This window comes from Rattus norvegicus, chromosome 9, assembly GCF_021556685.1.
Source record: "Rattus norvegicus strain SHRSP/BbbUtx chromosome 9, alternate assembly SHRSP_T2T, whole genome shotgun sequence".
NCBI classification, from domain to species: Eukaryota; Metazoa; Chordata; class Mammalia; order Rodentia; family Muridae; genus Rattus; species Rattus norvegicus.
In genome coordinates this window covers 101,205,001-101,227,500 of record NC_141542.1, presented here as the reverse complement: position 1 = coordinate 101,227,500, position 22,500 = coordinate 101,205,001, and the positions used below count along the sequence as shown (strand labels likewise).

General features: G+C 47.0%; 2 protein-coding genes across 11 annotated transcripts in view; one reads left to right on the top strand and one right to left on the bottom strand.

Annotated features, from left to right (window-relative positions):
• The window catches only part of Slc16a14 (solute carrier family 16, member 14), a 28,254-nt gene extending 20,650 nt beyond the window's left edge, over positions 1-7,604 (top strand). For all 9 annotated transcript variants that reach the window (XM_087566398.1, XM_087566403.1, NM_001108229.2 and 6 more), the window contains 2 exon segments: positions 1-95; positions 4,060-7,604. The exon segment at positions 1-95 is cut by the window's left edge and continues 883 nt beyond it. In XM_087566398.1, coding sequence (XP_087422524.1) covers positions 1-95; positions 4,060-4,211 — 247 coding nt within the window. In that variant the 3' untranslated portion in view covers positions 4,212-7,604.
• Positions 7,605-10,450: 2,846 nt separating this feature from the next.
• Positions 10,451-22,500, bottom strand: part of Fbxo36 (F-box protein 36) — a 65,363-nt gene continuing 53,313 nt past the window's right edge. Inside the window, exons 3-4 of one of the 2 annotated variants that reach the window (XM_087566814.1) lie at positions 17,795-17,967; positions 10,451-10,953 (exon numbers count right to left, since the gene is read on the bottom strand). In XM_087566814.1, coding sequence (XP_087422940.1) covers positions 10,765-10,953; positions 17,795-17,967 — 362 coding nt within the window. In that variant the 3' untranslated portion in view covers positions 10,451-10,764. The remainder of the gene's footprint in view (positions 10,954-17,794; positions 17,968-22,500) is intronic. The other variant, NM_001108804.1, reaches the window with a different exon arrangement.

Here is a 22,500-nt window from a genome sequence, read left to right as displayed (position 1 = left end):
GGAGGACCTGGTTGGCACTGAGCACTTGGCCAATGCCTACGGCATCATCATCTGCGCCAATGGCATCTCAGCCTTACTAGGACCGCCATTCGCAGGTGAGTGCACCGAGGTGCCCAGAGCTTAGAGTGCACGCAGGAAGGCAGGATGTGAGGTGGTCCATCCCCATCCCCCTACAAAATCCAGCGTCAGAGCTGGCCACGATTGTGATCCCAGCACTTGGGAAACTTAAGTAGGAAGAAGTCAGCCTAAGCTGTTGCAAAAGGCAAAATGGCCAGGTGTGGCTGTGTGTGTGTGTGTGTGTGTGCATGAGTGTTTATGTATGTGTGTTACATATATATTGTACATATGTATGTATGTGTATATATATATTCACACACACACACACACACACACACACACACACACACACACACACACCTGTAATACCAGCAATAAGGGTATTGAGACAGGAGGATTGTTATAAATTGCAGGCCATATTTAGATGGATTATGAGACCCTGTCTCAAGAAACCACAGCCATGGGCCTGAGAAATGACTATAGGTAAAATCACTGATGATCCCAATCCTCAGAACCTACATGGTGGAAGGAAGGGACAGACCCTTGCAAATTGTCCTCTGACCTCCACATTTATACTGTGGCACAGACCCACATGCATATACACATTAAATAAATAAAAGATTTTTTTAAAGAAGGATCAAACACAGGGCAAAGGATATGTCTCAGTTGGTAGATTATTTGCCTAGCGTGCACATTGCCCTGAGTTCTATACCCAGCGCCTCAAAAACTGGGCATGGAGGTGCATGGGGGTGCATGCCTGTAGTCGCAGCACTTGAGGCAGAGGCAAAGATCAGGAGTCCAAGGTGATCCTTGGCACATGAGACCCTATCTCAAAATAACTGAAAGGCATGCGTGCTTGGGCCTAGCCTTGTGTTTGTTTCCTGTCGATGCTCTAATAAGCTGCCATAAGCATTATCTTACTGTTCGGGCAGTCAGAGATCTAGTCAGTAAAACATGTGGCTCAAGTTCAGGGAGAAAGCCTGACAAAAATACCTAACAGAAACAGTCAAAGTTTCACCCTCACAGCTGTGGGGACACAGGCCAGTGTCCAGTGTGTCTAGTTGTCTGGTTTAAAGGGCCGTTTCTCCTTGTGTTTCTTGCTTCCTCTCACTCCACTAATTCATACACTGATGGGGAAGGACATTCGTCAACTGCCTGCATATTGTTGAACTCACTCTCCGGGCCAAGACACTAAACTCATAATGAGATGCAGTCCCAGCACTCATGCACTGTAGGTCAGGGTTCACGGTGATCCGCGCGACTAAATAACCACATTCAATTCTTGGTAGACATCCAAATGGGCCTGAGACGCTACTTAATGTGATGCAGAGAAAATTACTTCTCCAATTATCTTTTTTTTTTCCTTTTGGTAAATGGTTTCAGAAACAGAAGTGTTTCCCGTTTTTCAGAGAGGTTTCTAGTCCCATTTAAAAACCTGGTACAGTCTTAGTGCCACATTATACATTTAGAGAAGACGTGCAATTCAAGACGGTACGCAGACATTTCAACCTTGGCATTAGACAACACCAAGCTTCGATCTTTATAACATGGCTTAGGCAGTCACTTCTCCTTAAAAGGTGTCATAGTAGTAGGTAGTTTTACTAAATGTTTCCAGAATTCTTTCTAGCAAAAACCCAGCCAAGTGGATTTGGCTGGCTGTGGATCTACATGGCTCGCCCTCACTTGAATACAATCTAGCACCCTAGCAAGCACGTTCAATGTTGTCCTAGAGCTGGGAACAATGCACTTGATGCGAAAGACACCTGTCCTCATTGGGCACACTCAAATGAAAAGCGAGGGCAACTGAGTAGGAAACCAGGTTTTCCTGTGAGGCCCATGCTCTGAGTTAATGGATTAAAGGATTGCCAGGGGCCCAGGTTCCAAATCAAAGAACAAAAATCGCAACCAGGTGTGATGCCACATGCCCAGCTGGGAGATCAGTCCATAGGGAGTTCACACGGCTAAGGATGTGGCACAGCATCTGAGCACTTGCCCGGTGAGTGTGGAGCCCTAGCTAGGTTCAGTCTGCAGTATAGGAGGCTGAAGACACAGCTCAGTGGTTAAGAGCACTGATGCCCGCCAAAGGTTTCGTTCTCAGCACCCATGTCCAGAGGCTCACAACCATTCCAGTTCCTGAGACTCCATAACCTCTTCTGGCCTCCACGGGCACCTGTACACACATAGAAAACACACACACACACACCCCTCCATTTTCCAGTCTGATGGTGCCTTGTGCTATATCTGAAGTTGAGGTTACACTCAGGCACTATGTTGAGACTAAAAGCCACATGTAGTTCCCAACTGGTCCCACAAATTTAACTATCAAAGTGACCACACCAGCTTTCACTGGAGCAGAGCAGAATATGAGAAGCTCATTTATCCTCGTTCAATTTTGCTGTTGCTGTGGGTGGTGCTGGGTTTTGAACCGAGGGCCTCTTCCCATGCGCTAAGTGACTAAGTGATCACCACTGGGCTACATTGCCAGTCTTCTTTTTCCCCCTCCCTCTTGGGGACCGGGCTTCACTGTATGGATCTGTCTTGCCAGGAATGTACTATGCAGACCTGCCCTCAGACTGACAGAGACCCGACTTGCTTCTGCCTTCCAAGTGCTGAGATTAGAGATGTGTGTGTGTGTGTGTGTGTGTGTGTGTGTGTGTGTGATGGTGGGCTCATTTTCACTTTGAGACAGGGTCACATTAAATCGCCCAGGCTGACTCTTCCAGGACACCCTGTAGCCCTGGTGGCCTTTAATTTACATTCTTTCTGTAGCTGAGGTGACAGACCTGTGCCTCCAGAACCTGCCCTAATTGCCTAACTTTTAGATTATAGGCCCTATCCACTGTTCTGTAGGTAGATATGGACCGCTCTGCAGCACTGTCACCTATTCATGTGCTGTCACCTATTCATGGTGCCGCTGAGCAGAAGTTGGTGGCGTGGCTGAGATGTGTCAGTGTGGCTTTCAGATTCTGAAGCTGAATCATTATTGGATTGTGTGTTTAATTGTATTTTAGATTGTAGACAGAAAGGGGGCAGAGCAGTTTACTAAGCCACATCTGAAGAATAGGGCCGTGGTGTTGCAGGCCTTTCGTCCCAGCATTTGGGAGGCAGAGACAGGTGGATCTGATCTACAGATCTCTCTTTCTCTCTCTCTCTCTCTCTCTCTCTCTCTCTCTCTCTCTCTCTCTCTCTCTCTCTCACACACACACACACACACACACACACACACACAAAGAGAGAGAGAGAGAGAGAGAGAGAGAGAACCCTTCTCAAAGAAACAAAACAATTTTGTTCTTTTCTTTTTATTTGTTGTTTGTTTTGTTCTGTATTGTCTGAGACGGGCTCTCACTAGGTACCTCCAGCTGGCCTGGAACTTGCAATGACCAGGCTGGCCTCGAACTCACAGAGATCACCTGCCTCTGCCACACTGCGGTCTCTTATTTTTCAATCAAATGGCACGCTGAACAGGGCTGATTGTTTGGTCAGCGGGTAAAGTGCTTGCTATACCAGTTCGCCATACTGAATGACCTGAGTTCAATCCCTGGGACCCACATAAAGGTAGAAGGAGAGAACGGACCCCACACAGTTGTTCTGTGACCTCCTCACAGGTTCATGGTCCATGTGTGCCCCACAAAAAGGTTATACGCTTACACAGAAGTAAAAAAAGATAAAGCCAGATTGTAGTAGCCAGGAATGGTGGGACATGCCATTAATTCCAGCATTTGAGAGTTCGAGGCCAGCCTGGTTTATGCAGTGTGTTCCTGGGCTATGGGTTCCATCCTCCCCAACCCCATCACAAAGTTAATAAATCCCTTTGGAGGGACAGTTCTGCGGACCAAACCTTGGTTCTAATGTGTGCTAGGCAAGTGCTCTACCACTGAGCTACAGACCTAGTCCAAACTCTTATTTAAAAAAAAGAAAGAAAGAAAATTGAAGTAGCAGTAAATGCTTGGTTTGTATCCTAAATTGTATTATACTGAATATACATTTTTTTTGTTTTCCTAGGATGGATCTTCGACATCACCCAAAAATACGACTTCTCCTTTTATATATGTGGTTTGCTTTACATGGTAGGGATACTCTTTTTGCTCATCCAGCCGTGTATTCAGATGACTGAACAATCCGGAAGGAAGTGCATGGACAGTGCACATGTTTAGTGTCCTGTAATGTCTCCTGTGGGTTCCCTCCTCATGCCTACCTCACCTGGCGCCTAGAGGAACGCACGCTCTGTGTGGTGACAGATGGTGTCACTCGTGACCGGCATTGTCGTCACTTTATCTGCAAGCAGAGCGGCCTCTCTGCAGAGGTGGCAGAAGTGATTAGGACTGCATATGTCTTAGAGGTGACAGTGTTTATAGCTTATTAAGTAGTTGATACAGATGCCCTTATGAAAACTTTCGAGCCGGGCATGGTGGCAAACACCTGTAATCCCAGCTCTAGGTGGAGGCAGCAGGGTCAAAGGTTCAAGGTTAGCCTGGGCTTCATGAGACCCTGTATCAAAAACCAAAACAAAACAGAACTACAAAAAGCCCCCCTTCTCTTTTCCTTCCTCCCAGTCTCTCTACTCTTCCCCTCCCTTCCTCCATATCTCTCTCCTTCCTTCCCTTTCTCTCCTTCCTTCTCCCTCTCTTCTCTCTTTCTCTCTTCCTCTCCTTACATCTTTCCATTCACCAAGACTCGGGTTTTATATGCAGACTAGGAATAAAAGCTCTGCCACTCAACCACTTCTTTGTAAGGTAAAGCCCAAGCATCTATATTTCCACAGAAGGTCCAGATATGACTGAATTTTGTAAATTCTTATGAGGCGCTATTGGTCAGCCAGCATTATGCAAAGGTGGGTAATCATTTCAAAAGCAGTGTAATCTGCGGGCTGGAGAAATGGCTAAGAGGTTAAGGAGGTGCTTGCTGCTCTATTCAGTTCCCAGCCCACATGTTGGTTCAGAACCACCCATAACTCCAGTACCAGGGGACCATACGCTCTCTTCTGGTCTATGTGGCACGCATACATACACTCAGACAAAACACCCATACACATAAGATCAAAAAAAATCTTTTTTTAAAAAAAAAAGGAATACAGCTTAGTACAATTTTAAAGAACAGTTTATATTTTTATGAGAGATTCTGTAGCTAAGAAGTACGATTTCTAACTCTTGTAAGAAATGAAACTGGCCATCCTTTCTAACTCAGTAATCGTGTCATTAGCGATGACGTCAGCCATAAACTGAACACTGCACACATCCTTCCCATGCGGTCTGTGAGTGACATCCTTGGTCTTAGGGATGTTTCTTAACGCACTTCACCATTGAATTAAGGGCTATGATTGAAACACTTGAGTTCATACCATTATCCTAGATTGAAACATCTTTTTTTAGAGCCTGGTGTGGTGGCACCGACATTCAGATGACAGGTGGATCTCTACATTAAAGACCAGCCTGGTCTACAGAACAAGTTCAAGGACAGCCAGGGTTTCACAAGGAAACCTAGTCTCAAGAACAAACAATACAACAACAACAACAAAATCATTTTGGAGTTTCTCTTGCCCACTGAAGTACAAGGTTAAGGTTAAGTCACCTGTAAAATGTGTGGCTAATCCCAAGCAAGAGTCAACCCTTGAGGGCCAGGAGATGGCCCAGCGGGAAAAGACTCTCTTGACCTTGAAGTAGACCTGGATTTGGTTCCCAGCACCCAAATGGGGCAGCTCATGACTGCCTATAACTCCAGTTCCAGAGAGTCTGCCACCCTCTTCTGGACTAATGGGTGTACACGCACATACACACACACACACACACGCACACGCACACACACGCACACGCACACGCACACACACACACACACACACAATTTCTTTTAACAGTCAAACTGTGGGGTCACAGATGGATCGCCTTATAGCCGACCACATACCTCACGCTGGAGCCATGGTGCCTTACAGCCAAGCTCTGGTGCCTCCTGCCACCGTACAGAGTCTTCACTTGTCTTGATTTGGCACAATTTTAAAAATAGTTCTCTTTATCGATTTCATACATAAAGATCTGGGACAGCATAAAGACACTCTCCCTTAGCTGAGGTCTCTGTATTTCTAAAGCGAAAGCATTTTCAGACTACAGAATGCTTCTCCCAGGATTTTGGAATCTGACTGCCTTACTTGTTTACACGTACCCTTAAATGACCGACATACCTACGTGTTTACACGTACCCTTAAATGACCGACATACCTACGTGCTGGTTAGGAGGCGAAGCTCGGCAATAGGAACACTTGTCTAACACGTACGAGGCCCTAGGATCCTCCATCACCACACCGTAAAGCAAGAAACGTGTACTCGAAATTTGCTCATCAAACAAATTTGTCAGTGCCTTGGGCCAAATTTACCTAAAATGAATCCTCCCATTCTTAATTATCTCCAGCAATTAAAGGCAGGAATGCTGGGAAATGGATTTGCAGAATGCTCCCAAGGTCTAACTTGCAGTCGGGATGTGAGCAGAGCTTCCCAGATGTACCAGGTAATTAAATGAACAGTTTCCTTCTGCCTCATCTCCACGGTCTCCTACCCTTAAGGACTATTGGAAAGGTTGCTCCTTGAAATCGCCCGGATAACACCAATAGTAAACATGCTGGCTAATTGAAAGGAGTCCCAACAGTCCCACTAGTGCACACACTTGCTATTACCTCCAGTGACTTGCGCATTGCCTGGAAGTTACATAGATAATAATTTGTATGCCGTACTTCATTTGGCCCAGCACAAAGACATGTTTGGGTTTTATTTTATCTTGTTTTGAGACAGGGACCCACTGTGTTGACCAGGCTGACCTTGAAATCATAAAGACTTGCCTTCCTCTGCCTCCCTGCCTCTGTCTTCATCCCCTGGCCAAAGACCTGCGTAGTGTTGTCATACCTGTAGCACAACTTGACGTCTAAATAAAGGTGATCATCAGCCAGACATGATGGTGCATACTTTTAATCCCAGCCCTTGGGAGGCAGAGGCAGGCAGATCTCTGTGAGTTTGAGGCCACACTGCTCCACATAGTGAACTCCAGGTCTGTCTCTTAAAATACATGAATAAATAAACAATAAAAGGTAAGCTTTAAAGCAGTGATTTTTATTTTCAGCCTAAATGCCCACGGCTAGGAATGGTTAGACATCATGTTAATGTATTTTGAAAACTACATTCTGTCCTTACTTTCACCATCCGCAATCTCAGTGGACAGGAGGCGGTGATGGGTGTGCTGAATGGTGCTGTGGGGATGCTTGTATTGCTAGCTGGGCATCAGAAATCCCAGCCTTCCACCCGCTGACCCGGCTGGAACTGTATTGGGTCAGATTACTCGTGTTTCTGTCTGTGGACTTAAGTGTACTTGAGGGTGCAGTGACTTCTACTGAATTGGAGGTCCCTGCAGGACCGAAGCAAGACCTGCCTGCTCCTGGTCAAACCCGAGTGTTCTGACAATACTTTCAAGGGTTAACTACGTGCTTGCGCCCTCTGCTTCATAGTTTGCCATTTGCAAACCTGTGTTTTTTATTTACTTGCAACTCAATAAATGTTGTCCTCTTTAAAGGTGGTCAATGAAGTTTTCTTTACAAAACTAATCTCTGTCTGTCTCTGTCTCTCTCTGTGTCTCTTTGTGTCTGTGTCTCTGCCTGTCTCTATCTCTGTGTCTCTCTGTGTCTCTGTGTCTGTCTCTCTGTGTCTCTGTCTCTCTCTGTGTCTCTCTGTGTCTCTCTGTGTCTCTGTGTCTGTCTCTCTGTGTCTCTGTCTCTGTCTCTCTCTCCCTCCCTCCCTCCCTCCCTCCCTCCCTTTCAAGAGTGCTAGGATTACAGGTGGGCACCAATGGATTTATACAGAACTGCTATTATATACAACTACTCTCAGTGAAACACATCTATTGGAGAACTATTCTCAATGTGTTTAAGAACAAAACATTTCGATCAGTTTTGAATATTTGTCTTCAGTCATGTTCCTTCCATTTATGCGTTGCTTGATTGTCTGAGACAGGGTAGCCCTAGAGTGGCCTCGAACTCCAGATCCCCCCATCTCTGCCTCCCAAGTTCCGAGCAGTGCCACCATGTCTGACTTACTGTATTAACTTCCATACAGCATTCTGGTCAGGTACAATCTACAGAGCCCTCGGTGACCTGGCCTTCTGTGGACAAGGGGGCAGGCTGATAGAAAAATTCCCTGCAGGCCACATGGTAATGGCACAATCCTTTAATCCTGGCACAAGGGAGACAGATGCAGGAGGACCTGTGTGAGTTCAAGGCCTGCCTGGTCTACAGAGTGAGTTCCAGGATAGCCAGAGCTACTCAGAGAAACCCTGTCTGAAAAAAAGTATTCCTTGCAAGCCGAGGTAGGCTTCTATTACAACCACCAGGGCAAGAGTGACACAGAACTGAGGGAAATTTCCTTGTAACCTGTTCAAATGGGAACTATAACCAACAATATACAACACGGACAGACTTTTAAAATGGTACTGAGGGTTGGAGAGGCAGCTTAGCCAGTAAGAGCGCTCGCTGGCTGCTCCTCCAGAGGATCTGGATGCAGTTCACAGCACCCAGATGGTAGCTCACAATATTACCCTGTCCTTTGTGCGTCACTATGGGAACTGGGATCCAGGAGAGGTGAAGGAGGCAGAGTCACAGACGCAGGAAACAGACACCGGAGACCAACATCGAGGTGCAGATCTACTGACCTGTGCAGCAGCAAGCGTGTTTATACAGCCTTTGGGCCAGTGGAGAACCCACTAGAGCTCTGGTGTAGGCAACCATCCTTCTGACACCATGAAGAGGTGCCAGACTGCCAGCACCCACGGGGACTTCCAAAAGGACCACCGTCCTGTTCCGGGCCCATTCAGAGGTTCCACTAATTTGCTAGGATCTTCTGTTTTGTGTCACGCACACCAAAGTCTTTTATTATTCCCACCACATAAGCAGAGTCACTGAAGCGGGGACTGTGAACATAAAAGCAGCAAGCATCCGGGCCAAGTCACAGTCGCAATTTACCATCAGAACCCAGTTATGAGGGACTTTCCCCGGTGTTCCATCAGTGTCAACTGAGACCAAACCTAAGTGTTTTTGCCCAGCCAATCAAATCCATTCGTTCTTTCTGTTGTCAGGAACAAGCATTATGTTTGGGGGAACTCTTGTTACTTAGAGAGGGAGTTAGCTAGTCAGCTTAGGTAAAATGGAATCTAAAGTCAAAATAACTCAAAACAAGTTCCTTTTTCTGTTCCCAACGACAGTCTATAACTCTAGTTCTAGGTGATCAGAGAGCTTCCTCTGGCCTCTGTGGGCACCAGGCACGAAAGTGATGTACAAGCACACGTGCAGGCCAAACACACCTACTATGGAAACGAATCTGTATAAAAACAAAGATTCTGAACAAAGTCCAATGAAAGACGTGCTCTACAGGCCCTGGATTTTCAATTCTCTTGGAACTCAGGCGAACTGAGTAACAACGGTGCCACCGAGTCCTCTCTCCAGTCTTCTATTTGTTTTTTTTAGTTTAGTTTAGTTTTTTCGTTTTTTTTTTGAGACAGGATTGCTCTGTGTAGCCCTGACTGTCCTGGAACTCCCTCTGTAAACCAGACTGACCTCAAACTCAGATCGCCTGCCTCTGCCTCCAGAATGCAGGGATTAAAGGCAGGTGCCACCACCACCTGATGCCCTACCTCTTTATAAAAACAAATGTCTCCTGTACCTTTGACTGGTCTCCAATTTACTATGTGGCTGAGGCCTGGGCCATGCTAACTATGTGTAAACTGTTTACACTGGTTACCCACATCTCTGCTCTTACAATCCCTGTAGCGAGGTGCTATCTGTCTGCGCTCCCTTCAGAAAGTAGTGTGCCTCCTCTAAGGACTGACAGTTTGTTGAGCAGTGGCACCCTCCTCTGAGTAAGGGTTGTCCACAGACTGTCTGGGCTCTCTTAGCCACACTCCAGTAACAAGTCAGGGGGTGTTTGTGTGACACATGACACCCTGGGCCCACCAGGACAGTGACTGAATACAAACTGCTGGATGAAGTGAGGGGGTAGCCGTGCTCTCCTGGGAGGCCTCCTGTAGCACCTGTACCTCCAAATGTCGGGTGGAGAGTCCCAGCCCCCCACTCCACAGAAGGATGCAGGTAACACACCAGGGGGGAAAACTTCAAAAGCCAAGTTGCCACTTTGAATGCCTAGACAGAATAGATATTTAACAAAACCCAGCAATGTATTGTGGGGATATGACTTGGTGGGGAGTGTGTTTACTCGGCATGCACGAGGGTCAGTACCTTATGGATTGGGCATGGTGTCGACTAAATAGATGGCTGTAATCCCAGCAGTGGAGAGGTGGAGGCAAGGGAATCAGAAGTTCAAAGTCATCCTCCAAGTCCGGCGTGGGATCCTTATGTGACGACAAAACAAAGTGCAAGCCTGCCAATAACTCTTTATTGTTAGTTCATACACAGCAGGTGCCTCTTTCCTCATGGGCAACAGGGGATCAGGAAGGAGGTGGTCTGAGAGGCTTCCTGTCTCGAAGCCCTTAGTACATGGGCCGTGGGTTGGCCTGAGCAGGACAGGGGAGATTGCTCAAGCAAGGCACTAGGTGGATTTGCATGTGTGTGAAAAATCTGATTTTTCAAGTGATGCCTGGAATCAGCAAAACCTGTTGTTAAGAGAGAGTGAGATTGGACCTGAAGAGATGCACCACTGTGGCCTCAGTTGTGGGAACAGCCGTCCCCTAAGTAGGCTTCGTAGTCTCGCTTCCCTGTCTTTGCTTCTTCTTGCGGATCTGCCTCTGGAGCTGGATCTTGTTGGTGAAGAACATCTGTCTCCAGCCCACGTCATTCGCCAGGGCCCGCATGTCAGGGGTGATGGTGTCATAGGTGGACTGGACTATCTGCTCCCACAGCGAGTCACTCTTGCACAGCTGCAAGCACAGAGGTGGGTTAAGGTACACCAGCCACTAGCTCGTGTCGTCACTATCCCGCCGCTCAGGAGCCATGAAGGTTTGCCCTATAGAAACTGCTCCTGTCAGGAAGAGGCAAATGGGACTGGAGAGATGGCTCAGTGGTTAGAGCACTGGCTGCTCCTCCAGAGGTCCTGAGTTCAAATCCCAGCAACCACATGGAGGCTGGCATCCATCTGTAATGGGGTCTGATGCTCTCTTCTGGTGTGTCTGAGGACAGTGACAATGCACTCATATAAATAAAAAATAAATAAATAAATAAATGAATGAATATTAAAAAAGAAAAAAATCAAGAACGGAGACAAATGGATTTTTGTTTAAAAAAGAAAAAGGCAAACCCAGCAGTATCTACCAACACCCAGAGAGGCAGTGGGACAAAATCAGATGTGAAACCTAGTGCTGAAGGGATGGCTCAGCTGGTAAGAAAACTGGCTGCTCTTCCAGAGGACCTGGGTTCAGTTCCCAGCACCCATAGCAGTCTGTACCTCCAGTTCCAGGGAACCCAAACACCCTCACACAGACCTACATGCAGGCAAACACCGGTGCTCATAAAATTAAAAATAAATCAGTTATTAATTTTAAAAACAGACGTGTCACCCAGGGCTCACTGGCATGCATGAGGGCCCTGCATTAACTGCATTGACAGAATATGAAGGAGCTTAGGAAGAGAGGCAGGAGGATCAGAATTCGAAGGGTGGCCTCTGAGAGATTGTTGGTGAGCTGGAGGACAGTGCCGAATGCCCTCCCTCCCCACATGAGTCAGGGCCAGCCTCTGAAGGATTGAAGTTGGCTGTACTAGCAATGCTGTGCTGTTATGGGATGGGTGAGTCCGGTGCTTTTCAGAAGTCCAAGGTCATCCTCAGCCACGTAGGGAATTGGAGGGCAACCTGAGCTCCATGAGATGGGTCCCTAAAATGTCACGAGCCATAGCTGTTTTCAGGTCCTAGCCACATAAACAGCAACAGAACCGCCATCACAAGTCACACAATCCAAGTTAAGCAGTCGCGCTTCATCCCTCAAACATTGGTGAAGGGTTTTGTTGTTGTTGTTTTTAAAAAGGGTCTCACTATGCAGCCCTAGATAGCCTAGAACCTGCTATTGGACCAAGCTGACCTTGAACTCACAGAAGTCTGCCTGCGTCTGCTGGGATTAAAGCCATGTACCACCATCCTGGCTTTTGGTTTATTTTTTTTATATCATTTATTTAATGTATATGAGTACACTGTAGCTGCCTTCAGACACACCAGAAGAGGGCATCGGACCACATTACAGATGGTTGTGAGCCACCATGTGGTTGCTGGGATTTGAACTCAGGACCTCTGGAAGAGCAGTCAGTGCTCTTAACTGCTGAGCCACCTCTCCAGAGCCTTGCTATGTACCCCAGGCCAGTCTCCAGCCCTCAGCAATCCTGCCTCAACCTCCAGAGCACAGGCAGAGCTGTACAGAGTTCAGATCGGCTCCAACACACTTTCCCGACCTGCAGACCACTCACTATCTCATCCCGCTCTTAACATTCCTCTACTCAGGTCACACATCTAACCATGAACAGCAAAGGCAAAGTCTTAGGGAATGTCTTTTTGAAAAAAATTAAGCTAGGCAGTGGTGACACACACCTTTAGGCCCGGCACTTGGGAGGCAGAAGCAGACAGATCTCTGAGTTTGAAGCCAGCTTGGTCTACAGAGTAAGTTCCAGGAAAACAAAACAAAAAAAATTTTATTTTGATTCATTTTATATGCATATTGTTTTGCCTACGTGTGTGTGTGTGTGTGTGTGTGTGTGTGTGTGTGTGTGTGTGTGTGTACACCACATGTAAGCCTGGTGCTGTTAGAGGGCAGAAGGCACTGGCTCCTCTAGACCTGAAGGTATGAATGTTTGTAAACCACCATGTGGATGCTGGGAATTGAACCTGGGTTCTCTGCAACAGCAACATGTGTTTCTTAACTGCTGTCGCATCTCTCCAGCTCCCAAGACCAGCCTTAATAGAAAAACAAAGTAAGCAAAGCAAAGCAAAGCAAACAGTCAGATGTGGTGTTTCACGCCTTTACTTCTATCACTCAGGAGGCAGAAGAGGCAGGAGAATCTCTCTGAGTTTGAGGCCAAAATAAACACCTGAGCCTTTTCTTTGAAAGCTAAGCTCTAACGTAGATGACTACCCTGTGGCTGACGTGATACACTCAAGAATATCTTGTCTATGTAACTGAGATTAGGAGAGAAAATAACAAACTACAGTTCCCACCAGAGTGACTTCAGCATCATACTTGACTGAAAACATTTTTATCTACAAAATCTTCCCTATTGAACATCCCACACTTTGGGCCTCGATTGCCAGGAGGCAAGAGCTGATCGCCCCCTGATGGTGGTGTACAAAGTTGGCACACAGGAGTTCTAAAAAGGCAGGAGGGAGTTCAAGCTACAGCCTGTCCTTTCTATGAACTGGGAAACTGGGCTCAGAAAGATGAGGAGGAGTGTTTGCCAGCGTCCCAAGGCTCACAGGGGAGCAGCTAGAACAGTCTCTGGCTGTGTGCTTGTTTAAAGGTGCCCCACTGCTGTGCAGTATCTCACTACCTCATGAGACATTTTCCTACTGGAGCCCAGGATGCCAGGGGCTGACCCCGGAACCTCCCAGGTGCTAAGCACATGCTCTACTACGGAGCTCCATCCCCAGCTGAGAGACTTATCGGAACAGGATCAAGTGGATCTTGGTTTAATTAGGTAGCCACAACACACTGGACTGGGCTCGCCTTTAATTCCAGCATTTGGGAAGCAGAACTAGGTAGATCTCTTCGAGTTCAAGATCATTCTGGTCTACTTGGTGAGTTCCAGGTCAGCCAGGGATACATAGTGAGACCCTGTCTCAAGATAACAATAACTACAGTAAAACACCACACACACACACACACACACACACACACACACACACACACACACACATATATTCTAGGTCCCTTAAACCAGCCACATAGGGAAAGACCTGACAGCTGTGTGTTCACCTGCTCTCTAGGTTCACTAACTACTCGTCCAGAGCTGGGGATCCCCTTCAAAGAGAGTTTGTGGACACAAGGAAAATAAATATCCTTGTGGGCTGGCAAGATGGTTCACCTTGCTTGCTGAAAAAGCCCAAGGGCCTGACTTTGATCTCCTAAGTCTATGAAAACCAACTCTGGTAAGATGTTCTCTGACCTTTACATACATGCTGTGGAACATCTGTTCACATAAATATCACATACACACACACACACACACACACACACACACACACACACACAGAGGCCTCTTAAGTAGGGGGGAGGCAATACTTAAAAATCTGGGGGCTGGCACAATAGCTCAGCAAATGAAAGTAATTACTCTCGAGCCTGACAACTTAGGCTTGGTTCCCCAGAACCCATAAAGTAGAAGAGAATGGATTCTCACAGGTTGTCCACTGACCGCTACACTGTTATGGTGCAAAGGTGTGTGAACACACACACAGATTAAAAAAATAATAAATGAATGCAAGTTTTTTAAAAAATTAAAAATGTATGCCTGGTCATGCACATCTTTAACCCTGGCACTTGGAAGAGTTTTCTGTCTACACGGCAAGTACCAGGCAAGCCAAACTTACAAAGACCATGTCAGGGGGAAGGGGGTCGAGGCTGTGGCTTGGTGGTGGGCTGCTTATTTGATATGCATTAGGCCCCAGGTTCAATCCCCAGCACTACGTAAAAACCTGGTTATGGTGGCACATGCCTAAATCCCAGGACTTTTGACGATGAGGGATTCAAGGTCCTCCATGGTTGCATAGTGGATTTTAAAAAGGGCTGAGATGGTGAAGTAGGTACAGAAAGGTCCTTGCCCTGCAAGTGTAGCAACCCAAGTTTAACACCCAGAACCCACACAGAGACAGAAGGCGAGATGTTGCCCTCCTTCTCCTTTTTTTTTAAAGATTTATTTATTTTATGCATATGGGTATAACATAGCTGTCTTCAGACACACCAGAAGAGGGTATCAGATCTCATTACAGATGGCTGTGAGCCACCATGTGGTTGCTGGGAATTGAACTCAGGACCTCTGGAAGAGCAGTCAGTGCTCTTAACCACTGAGCCATCTCTCCAGTCCCTGCCCTCCTTCTCCTTTACAGGTCATGGCGCGTGTACTCATGCATGCGCACACCAACCACTGAGCACAGCCGGACCTTAGAACACTGGGATGTTACACAACGCAGGTTCAAGGCTGTACTGCAATTACACAGGACAGTGAGAGTGAGAGAAGCAGGGTGGACCTGAGAACTTAAAGGGAAGCACATGCTCAGGGAAAGGGCAGCCATCACCAGAGGCCGCCAGGTCCTGCTGAGACCTTGCACTGATGTAAGGAAACAAATCAAGCGCCCACAGATACTTTCACTAGGTTCTGACTAGTGCGTTCTGGTCACTTCAGCATCTTTAAAGTATGACTACTTAGCTGGGCGCGGTGGCACACACCTTTAGTCCTTGTGTGTGGAAGGCAAAGGAGGGGTCTCTATGAATTCCAAGCCAGTCAAGGCTGCATAATAAGACTTTATCTCAAAATAAACTAATGAATTAATTAGTATAAAAATAAGTCAGGTGTTGGTGGTATATATCTTTAAGCCCAGCACTCTGGAGACAAAGACAGGGGGATTTCTGTGAGTTCAAGGACAGCCTGGTCTACACGGTTTCAGAAAAGCCAGGCCTACACAGAGAAACCCTGTCTCAAAAAACAAAATAATAACAACAACAATAATAATATACTTAAAAATATATACAAACAAGCAACAACTACTCATAGCCTGCACTTGTAGAAAATAAAAGTCAAGTCCAAAAGCTGTCAGTCGGATGTGACTGCATCTGTAAGCCCAGCTCTCAGGATACTGAAGAGGATCGTGCCTCAGTTACAGTGAGTTCCACAGCAACTTAATTCATAATAGGATCTGGTCTTGAAAATAAACAGAATTAAATGAGAAATGAATTCTGCAGATTAATATATGCTGAAGATGAATTCTAACCATGAAGACATTTTTTACTGTATTACTGTAGGGGAGAAATGTTAACTCTTTAGGTAACAGGGCAATTTGAACCATCTGGGAAATCTGTTCTTTTAGGAGCCAGTGAAGGTTCATCAGCTGCCAGCAACTCTCCAACTCTGACTGACTCAAGCCAAAATGGGGGTGCAATGGCACACTCTAATGTGCTTGCCCATGGGGTACAAAGGCTTTAGAATTGCAGGGATGGATGAAGGGGCCAGAAACCAGGGCCCTGTCCTCAAAGGTGGACGTTGGTGGTGTTTTCAGCCGTCATCTGTGCTGCTGAGGACTGAGGCTACCAAGAGCCTGGGTTTCTCTCATCAGCTTGGAGTGGAGACACGAGCAGAGCTCACCCGACGGCCTGTGCTGGGGAAGTGGAAATGGATATGGGCCAGTACTCCTTAACATCGGTGTGTGTGTGTGTGTGTGTGTGTGAGAGAGAGAGAGAGACAGAGACAGAGATAGAGAGACAGAGAGAGAGACAGAGAGAGAGAGAAGTGGGGAGGGGTTTCCCCTAGAGTTACAAGTGATTTAAGCCTCCTGTCATGGGTGCTGGGAAGAGAACTCTGGTCTACTGCAAGGTCTCACTATGTAGCCCTGGCTGGCCTCAAACTTACTATGTAAACCAAGACAGCCTCGAACTCACCTGTCTTTGCCTCCTGAGAGCTGGGAGCTACCAGCTAGCCCTACATGCTCTTAACTCCTGAGACACTCTCAGCTCATCCTTGAAGAGCCGCCATGCTACCTCTGCCTCTGTTCCTCAGCTTGAAAGGCCCTTTGACTTAGAATGCCCACTGCTTTGCACTCAAAGCCCACATAGAGTAGCTCACTTCTAAGAAGCGAGACACAGGAAACCACTTGGCACACAGCCCTTAAGCCTTATGCTAATCTTTCTTGTCAAACCCACACCTTACGCTGGAGTCACCTGAATCTATTTAGCTCTCTGATATCTGATAAAGTTCTTTGAGGGCAGGAATCAAGACATCTTGCTTGCTTGTGTGCCTAGGACAGTGGCTGTCATGGAGGCAGGACTCACAATGGCTGTGGAGAATAAACACGAGTAGACCAGGAGTGGTGGCTCACACTTATAATCCCAGAACTCAGGAGGCTGAGGCAGGAGGATTGCCGTGAATTCAAGGCCAGCCTGGACTACAAAGAGAGACATTGTCTCAACAGTCTCAAAGGAAAAATAAGCTGACCGTGGAGGGATAGGTCTATAACCCAATGCTCCGGAGGTAGAAACAGGAGGATTCGAAAATCAGGGCTAAGCCAGAATCGGGGTCGCACACCTTTCATCCCGGCCCTCAGAAGACAGAGGCAGTAGATCTCCAAGACCACTCTGGTCTATTGGGGAGTTCCAGGGCAGCCAGGGCTACACAGAGAAACCATGTCTTATAAAAAGAAGAAGTTGTTCAAGGAGAGCAGCATATCCTTCATAAATCTTTATCCTGATACACACACAGACACACTTAAAAACAACAACACGGGCTGGAGAGATGGTTCAGCAGTTAAGAGCACAGACTGATCTTCCAGAGGACCTGGGTTTGCTTTCCAGCACCCACATGGCATGATGGCTCACAGTTGCCTATAATTTCAGTTGCAGAGGATCAGATACCCTTTTCTGGCATACACACAGGTAAGACGAATCCACTCACGTCAAATGAACAAACAAGGAAATAAATAAGTAAACCTGAATGGATAAGGAAGAGGACAGATATGAATCTCAGAGGTTAGCTCAGTGGCAGGGCTCTTGGTGCAGCCGACACAGCAGCAGGGACTGTTACCTTCTCAAACCGGCTTGATGTCTGAGAGAGCCTGGCGATGTCTTCCAAGTCCAGGTAGTTCATGATCTTCAGCAGCAGTTTGTCAGAGAGCCGCTCCAGGTAGTCAAATTTACCTTCACACAGGTTGAAGACATAGTCTAATATCTTTGCACCAAATACTACGGCGACTTGAACTGCAAGCCAAACCACAAACCAACAGGTTCAGTACCATGAAAACCATCATCCGGAAGGAACAAGCTTTAGGACATATTACAGACCCAGTCGTTCCTTCTCTCACCAAGATACTTGTGACACTAAGGGAGAAGATTTTTGGAGCCATTTGCTTGTTATCCTGTCGTTAGGGTCGGCTCTCTGTCCTGGCAAAAAGGTAAGTTGGTCATGAATATGTGAGAGCAAAGAAAATGTGGTGTAATTATTGGCTAGCAGTGCCCCACATCTCCAGCGGCTAGACTAGCAACCTCTCAAGGTTGGCATGACTGGTGATGCTAACCCAGACTTAAAGAATCAGCTAGAGACAGACAAGGGAGGGTGTCACTCGCCCAGTGGGCAGAGAATGATCTCCTCCCTACCTGTGCGGTGGTGGGGTGGAGGGAAGCATGCATTAAATATGAAGGCCCTCCAAGTGCTCCATCCTCAAACCTGGACTTTAGAGTTAAAAGGAAAAGAGCCTGGCTGGGTGCTTTTAATCCCAGCACTCAGGAGGCAGAGGTGGGTGAATCTCTATGAGTTCAAAGCCAGCCAGTCTACACAAGTGAGTTCCAGGCAAAGCAGGGCTGTGCTGTGAGACCATATTTCTAAGAGAAAAAGAAAGGACCTGTGAGATGGCTTGATGGTTAAGCCTGCTGTGGTGGTTTGAATATGCTTGGCCCACAGAGACAGTACTGTTAGGAGGTGTGGCCTTGTTGGAGGAAGTGTGCCACTGTAGGGGTGGGCTCTGAGGTCTCCTGTTCTCAGGTTCCATTGTGGAAGGGAGCTTCCTTCTAGCTGCCTAAGGATGCCAGTCTCTCCTGGTTACCTTTGAATCAAGATGCAGACCTCTCAGCTCCTTCTCCAACACCCTGTCTACCTGCCGGCTGCCATACCTCCTGCTGTTATGATAATGGACTGAAACTCAGAAACTGTAAGCCAGCCCCAGTTAAATGTTTGCCTTTGTAAGAGTTGCCCTGGTCATGGCATCTCTTAACAGCAATGGAAACCCTAACTGAGACAGTTGCCGCGCCTGACAACCCGAGTCTGATAACCAGGATCCATATAGTGTAAAAATAGAGAACTAACTTCTCTGAGTTATCCTCTCAAATAACTCAGATATTAACACACACACACACACACACACACACACACACCACACACACACACACATGTTCAAATATATACATATACACATACACATACTCATACACATATACATACACATACACACATACATACACATACACACGCACACACACACACACACACACACACACACACACACACACACACACGCACACATACATACCCAAGAGGTTTAAGCAATGAGGTTGAAAACATTAATTAGGGACAAGAATTAGTGAGCGCTTGCAACTGCTTAGAAGCTGGAGCCAGTGTCAGCAGACAAGCCGGCTAACCCAAACCCTCTTCCTTGAGAAATCTACACAAGACACTGCTGCCATTCACTGTTACTGGATTTAAATCTGGCTCTTGCCACTGCGGAAGGCTGAGAGACAAGGAGCCTGGACAAGTAAAACAAGGTTTTTTTGCGAGCCTGGCAGACCGACAGATGGAGACCCCGCCACCAAGCCCTTCTGCCCTCGCCAACCCACGATAATGCTCAGAGACACCTCTTCTCCAAGTCCGTCATCGCATGGAGAGACGAAGCATGGGTCTTGGTGAAGCTTGTCCCCACTTTCCCACATAGGTTGCATGCTGAGAAAATGACGGGAAGATCTCTAGGCGGAGAACTCAACATTAAAAATACCAAAGGGCTGGGTGTAAGTGGCTCACACCTGCAACTCCAGAACTAAAAGAGGCAGAGGCCAGAGGAGCATGAATTCTAGGCCAGCCTGGGTGCTACATGGAAAATTCCAAGTCTGTATCAGCCACACAGCTAGACCATCTCAAAAGAGAAAAATGAAAGACCCAAGCAGGATACCACAGGCCTGTAATGCTGGTACCTGGAACAGGGAGGTGTGTGGTGGTTTGAATGAGAATGGTCCCCACAGGACCATATATCTGAGTGTTTAATCACTAGTTAGTGGAACGTCAAAGCTTCAAAAGCCCAGACCCACACCAGAGCCAGCTCTCCAGCTCTCTGCTTTCAACTTAGGGATCAAATGTGAGGTCCAGCTACTGCTCCAGCTCTAAGCCTGCCTGCTGCCACCAAGATGGCCACAGACTCACTCGCGAGATTGTAATCAAGTCCCTGGTAAGATATTTTCTTTCCTAAGTTGCCTCAGTCTTGGTGTCTCTTCACTGCAATAGAGAATAACTAAGTCAAGATGGGAGTAGATTGACCAGGAGCTTGAGGCTCCTCAGCTAATGTTCAAGACCAGTGTGGGCTACAAACAACCCAAGAGAGAGAGAGAGAGAGAGAGAGAGAGAGAGAGAGAGAGAGAGAGAAAGAAAGAGAGAGAGAGAGAGAGAGAGGAGAGGAAGAAAGAAAGAGAGAGAGAGAGGGGAGAGGAAGAAAGAAAGAGAGAGAGAGAGAGAGAGAGAGGAAGAAAGAAAGAGAGAGAGAGAGAGGGGAGAGGAAGAAAGAAAGAGAGAGAGAGAGGGAGGGAGGAGAGGAAGAAAGAAAGAGAGAGAGAGAAAGAAAGAAAGGAAGGAAGGAAGGAAGGAAGGAAGGAAGGAAGGAAGAAAGTTATTCAAGAAGATTAACTCAGAGCAAACACATTATTATCAGCATACATGAAGACCCCGTCCTACTGCATGTAACATGAGCGTCCCCACAGTGTGGAACATGACAAAGGCCCCTCCATTCCCCACTACCCCACAGCATCCCTGTGGTATCTCACAGCCCACATTCGTCCTGTGAAAGCCACTGCCGCTAAGAATGCTGGAAGCCTTGGCCATCAGGTGCTTCCCCAAACCGCTGACTGGGGATTATTGAAAACCCATGCTTGAGAGTAGCTCTGATGCTTGAGAGTAGCTCTGATGCTTGAGAGTAGCTCTGATGCTTGAGAGTAGCTCTGATGCTTGAGAGTAGCTCTGATGCTTGAGAGTAGCTCTGATGCTTGAGAGTAGCTCTGATGCTTGAGAGTAGCTCTGATGCTTGAGAGTAGCTCTGATGCTTGAGAGTAGCTCTGATGCTTGAGAGTAGCTCTGATGCTTGAGAGTAGCTCTGATGCTTGAGAGTAGCTCTGATGGAGGGAGAGCAGGCTGATCTGGAGTCCCACTGGGAGTCACTGGGGAACATTTGTGTCTTTTTTGTAAAAGATTTTATTATAGATAGAGAGAGAGAGACAGAGACAGAGACAGAGAGAACACACTGTCACTTTCTACTGTCTTCAGACACACCAGAAGAGGGCATCAGATCCCATGACAGATGGTTGTGAGCCACCATGTGGTTGCTGGGAATTGAACTCAGGACCTCTGGAAGAGCAGTCAGTGCTCTTAACCACTGAGCCATCTCGCCAGCCCCATTTGTGTCTTTTAATGAAAGCAAATCTTCTGGAATGTCCTATAGTAAATATTCCTTTACCCAGCCACCGTCCTATAAAAGGGACACATACAACAGTACCCTGAGCATTAGACAGTGGCAGTGGCTCACATATTCAACAAGCAACCGTTTGCAGGCTCCCAGTGTACTGCTAGTCCAAGCTAAATGTGAGCACATCTGTAGAACAACCTTCTCTAACCCCCCAACCCCCGCCCGCCAGGGCAAATTTCCAGTAATACTGAACCTCGGACCATTAAGGGCCCGGGGAGTGGAGGGCTTCATAGCAGATGGCCATGTTTGGCTGCTGTGGGGTCCCTGCTGGATCTTCCCAATGGAGGCAGCCAACTTCCTGGTGAGCCTTGGGTGAGACTCATGAGCATCTTTTCTCTGCACACCACCCTAGGGTGAGTGCAGGCAAACAGTGAAGCAAAGAGACCCATCATCCTCTTAAAGTCACCCTTGTATGAAGGGCAGTGATTTTTTTTTTTAAGCTGTTAAGTCTGTGGTAAAAAATGAGATATGTTGGGCTGGAGAGATGGCTAAGCAGTTAAGAGCATTGACTAGGGCTGGAGAGATGGCTCAGAGGTTAAGAGCACTGACTGCTCTTCTAGAAGTCCTGAGTTCAAATCCCAGCAACCACATGGTGGCTTACAACCACCTGTAATGGGATCTGATACCCTCTTCTGGTGTGTCTGAAGACAGCCATAGTGTACTATGATAAATTAATTGATTAATTAATTAATTAATTTTTAAAAAAATGAGATATGTGTCAAGTAAACAGGTTGTCCTTGCTGATTGCTGCCTAGCTGGTTTCAGTGGGGACCACAAAGCCATGATGGGTGCACTGTAGGGTATCGTAGTAATGGACCCACTGAAGATGTGAATAGACAGGCATGGGGAAGGGTATAAACTACCCTGATAAGGGGGTGGTACTGGCTGGTTCTTCCTGTGGCAAGAAGGGGTACACACTGTTTTGATGAGGGAATGGACTTCATCTTCAGGAATAGGCAGGTCACTGCTGGTGGAGGCGCAGTTCCTGACCATGGTGCCAATCTTGCCCCAAATTGGG